This window comes from Manacus vitellinus, unplaced genomic scaffold (genome assembly GCF_001715985.3).
Source record: "Manacus vitellinus isolate BGI_N305 unplaced genomic scaffold, ASM171598v3 scaffold_25_pilon, whole genome shotgun sequence".
Classification (NCBI taxonomy): domain Eukaryota; kingdom Metazoa; phylum Chordata; class Aves; order Passeriformes; family Pipridae; genus Manacus; species Manacus vitellinus.
In genome coordinates, this window is record NW_021939882.1 from 2,468,684 (window position 1) to 2,473,015 (window position 4,332).

Consider the following 4,332-nt stretch of genomic DNA (forward strand, 5'->3'; position numbering starts at 1 on the left):
CCCCCGCCGCGCTGCCGGGACCCCCACTCTGCCCCCTGCAATAAAGCCAGCGCAGGGCCGAGGGCTGCTGGGCCAGTCCAGGGCTGGGAGTGCCCGGCTGCCCCCCACCTGACGCTGGACACACGGGTCCCCGGGCCTGGGAAGGGATCCCTGGGCAAGCGCCCCGGGATGTCCCAGGAGCTGCTGCTTGTACCCCAACGGGGGGAGGCAGGGGCACACCCTCATCCCAGCCCCTCCCTTGCCACACCGTGCTCCCCCCTCCCCGTGCTTCCTCAGCCACGGCCCCCAGCCACCCACCAGGGCCCTCCAGGGAGGTGGCGGGCAGCTCGGGGCCCCACAGACATGCTGTGACCATCCTGCTCGAACTAGTCTTTGACAAACTAATAAAATAAAGGGATTTGTACATTGCTCCAGCCTCTTCTCATCCATTGCTTCCCTGGGTCCCCATGTCAGCTCCCTCTCCCCACCAACCCCAGGGCTGACACCTGGCATATGGTAAGGCCACAGGGCCCACGCTGGGCAGCACCCAAGCCAGGCCACAGGTGTAGGGAGTGACCACATGTGGCTCCCAGAGTCCTGCTCAGTCCTGCTGCTCCCCACTCTGCAGGTGTCATCTCTGGGAATGGGGACAAGGCAAAAGGGACAGGTGCTGGTGGACCCATGTCCCACAGACATGGGACTGACCCAGGGACTTCCTTCACTGAATGACAGGGGATACCCTGGGGTACAAGGGCTGTTTTTGGTGGGTCACAGCCTTCTGTCCCCTAATAGACGGGTCTGAGGCTATGGGCATGGGGCACCTCCTGTCCCAGAAGCGAGGCAAAGGCCCTGGCAGTGCCCAGGCTTGGCACAGCCCTGGAGGCCTCAGCCTGCAGCCAGCCTCAGCCATCATTTGCCATCATTTACCACCGAAGAGCTCCACTGTTACCCAGGCGCCATCAGCAGAGCAGTCACCCGGAAAAGCTTCTGTCAGACTAAAATATGAAGGTAGAAAATGGTAGAGATCTTGCAGGCAAGGTCTCCACTGCAGGCAGACTGTTCCCTGTGACGGCACAGAGGGGGAGAAATCCCCACAGCCCTCCCTGGGGAGGCAGTGCCTGTCACCCCTGCAGGGGTGCGAGGAAGGGCTCTGCCCGGGGCTGGTGGCCGTGGCGTGGGACCAGCAGCGTGCTCCGCACATGCGGTGCTGCCGGGCAGGGCCCTGCAGGTGTCCCCCCACATCCGCTGAGCAGTGTCCCCGCTGTCACCTGTCGCCAGTGTGGAGGCACAGCGCCCTCTGGTGTGGTGACAGCACAGGACAGGGGGAGCGGGGACAGGCAGTGGGGACAAGGGGGACAGTCCCTCGACAGACCCCTCAGCCAGGGCCTTGCCATGGCCAAGAGAAGGAGGCAGGGGAAGGGAGAGCAACTCAACAACCCACTTCTCCCCCCTGCAAGGAGCCACAGACACCTTCGTTAAGGAAGAGAATTTATCAAAATTAGAAAAAAAACAAGTATTAAAAAAACTCAGCCCCAGCTGGGGAAACGTCTCCCAGCTTGCATCCCTTCACCATCCCCTCACTGCCCCAGCACAGGGAAGGGACATGGTATGTCTGGGAAGAAAAGGGGCAGGCTGTGCTCCCAGGGCTGCCCTCGCCACCAGGCTGTTGGGGACAAGGGGACAGTCACATAGCTTATCACTGCTGTGGAGACTGGTCAGAGGGCAGCTCCTCTCATGGAAGGCCCCTCAGCAGCCACCTCCAGCGACTGATTTTCTTTGGCCACTTGCCTTTGGAACAAGCTCCCCATGCTCCAGAGAGGAGGCGGCAGAGGGGGGGCCTGCAGCACCCCCATCATCCCCATCACACAGCTGCCTATTTACAAATGCTCCCAAGAGCAGGATGCACTGAGCCAAGCCCGAGGTCACAGCCCTGCCAGGCTGCCAAGGAGGGGAGCCAACTCCTTGCCCCATCTACACTAAGCTCCCACTTCCAAGAGTAGGCAGGTGTTGCCTCCCCAGGGGCAGCTTCATCAGGAGTCGTTGGGGAGCCCGAAGAGCTTGACGGTGCCAGCCTCCCGGCTGCTGTCGTATTTGCCATCTTTATCATCACAGGCGAAGGCCAGCAGTGGCCTCTTCGGGTGCCAGGCCACTGTGAAGGTAGGGGACTCACACTGCACCTCCCAGAGCTTCTCTCCTGCATGGAAAAGGGGCCATGTCAGCCTGGAAAGCCTCCACTGCTCGCTGCCCAAGTGCCAAGCACCTGCTTCTTCTCTCCGGCACTACTGCTGCTCCAGCGCCTTTTAATCACCCAGTGACAAGGCTCAGACATGACAAGCATGTCTGCCACCGACTAACGAGGCAAAGGCTCCCCCTCATGGCGCTCTGCTCTTCACAGCAAAGCTCTTCCTTAGCAGACAGATTCACCCACTGCCCTCCCAGCTCCACCAGCACTTCTCCATCTGATCCCTTCTTGCTCTTCCTCAAGAAAAAACCCTTACCTGTCTCCACCTCGGCAATGTCAATGAAGTGATCTTCTGATGCTGACGCCAGCATCTTCCCATCATGGCTAAAGCTCAGAGTCCGCACAGGCCAGTCAAGCCTGCAGCAACCAAGGGGAGCAGACAGTGAGCCAACCGCACATGGTCCCCAGAGAGGGGGCAAACAGCTTTGGGACAGCTCTACCTACCTGGAGAAGCACCTCACACATACCAGCTCATCCACATCCCAAAGGCTGACTAAGGCATCGGCACTGCCCGTGGCAAAATACTTCCCCATGGGATCAAACTTGATGCAGATGCAGTTGGAAGGATGGGCGTTGATGGACTGGATGGGTTTCAGCTCTGGGTAGCTGCAGAGGTGAAGGGAGAGGACAGGGAGCAGTGAGAGGAGCACAGGGATTGTCTGAAGCAGGGCAGGCACAAGGCACACCAGGACTGGGAGCAAACCCAGCCAGGGTAGGAAACACCAAGTGTCCAGTGAATGAGGCGAAGCATCAGGGTCCCTCTCAGGGAGCCCAGCCCAGAACTAGGGCAACCTCAGCTCCATTCCCACCAGAGGGCTGAGGATCACTAAGGTGTGGGACTCTAGTCTCCCAAAAGCAGCCAAGGCACTTGCAGCCTGACTGCAGTCAGCCCAGCCACTCGGCCCACCTGCAGCCACGGGCACCTACCTGAGGATGTTGATGCAGCCATTCCCGTTGGTGAGGAAGAACATGTTGTTGTCATTGTTCCAAGAGATCTCGTTCACCTCAAACTTGAACTGTTCCTCAGCTTTGGAGCGATGCGTCTTGGCATCAATGAAGGTGACCACATCATCCTTGTTCCCCACGGCGATGGTCTGTCCATCGGGGCTCCAGCAGATGTTGATGTTCTCACCTGAAGGGACAGAAAGGCAGCAGGTCCCATTTCCACTCCAAACCATTCCCAGATAAGAAAGACTGCCAGGCCTGCAGTGTAACACACAAACCCTGCATGGCAGCTGTCCAGCAAATACAGACAGTTACTGAAAATAAAACTTATGAGAAGTACAGCTTCAAAACAGTAGGACCACATCTCATTTCAGCCAAGATGGGACCACAGCAATCACCACACAAGGTCAATCCAAAGATCCTCTAGATCCAGTGATCTTTGAGATCCAGAAAAAGCAGAAGCCAACAACAAATACCTTTAAATGAGGACAAAAACAAGGCAAGTTGCAGTTATGCCATCTTACAATGCCATTTCCAACCCCAACAATTCAAAATTTGATATTTCCAAGGGCAGAGGTGGTATCTGGGTTAGGCAGTGCATGAACTCAAGTAGTTGTTTTTCTGAATCCACACAAACTTTTACTTCCATCATAGCTCCCTGTAAACATGCTTTTTCCCCAGTCTCCAGCCTCACAGCCCACAGACTCCAGAAACAAGCACACAGAACATTTTAATGGTCAGCACTGTATTTCAGGAGTTTCTCCAGTCCCTACTCCGCAGTAAATAAGCCCTTATATGATGACTGCAACCCAAAGATAAAGCAGCCAGCAAAAGGTCCAAAGCTCTGTGCCGCTGTGGGTGGGTCCCACACAGCTGAGGTCCTGCCGGGACCCACCTGGGAAGCCCCCTGGGAAGGCAGGGGCTCACCTTTGGTGTTCACAGTGGCAATGCACTTGGTGGTGCGGACGTCCCAGATGCGGATGGTTTTGTCCCCAGACGCTGTGACAAAGAGGTCAGGGTTGCTGGGGTGCCAACAGAGCTGATCCACGCTGTCTCCGTGGCCCCGGTAGTTGTTCTCCTTCACCTGGGGGGAGAGGACAGCCGTCAGCGTGAGGATGCGCCTGGTGCTGCTCCCGCTCCTGCCCCACATCCCAGCACACTGCATC

General features: G+C 57.5%; 1 protein-coding gene across 1 annotated transcript; it reads right to left on the reverse strand.

The window, feature by feature from the left end:
- Nucleotides 1–1,462: 1,462 nt before the first annotated feature.
- Nucleotides 1,463–4,331, reverse strand: THOC3 (THO complex 3). Its single transcript, XM_029960170.1, has 5 exons — nt 4,094–4,331; nt 3,149–3,353; nt 2,666–2,827; nt 2,478–2,578; nt 1,463–2,173 (listed from the first exon to the last, which is right to left on the reverse strand). The coding sequence occupies exons 1-5, from the start codon at nt 4,329–4,331 to the stop codon at nt 2,010–2,012; spliced, it is 870 nt and encodes a 289-aa protein (XP_029816030.1). The 3' UTR covers nt 1,463–2,009.
- Between the last annotated feature and the right edge of the window lies 1 nt (nt 4,332).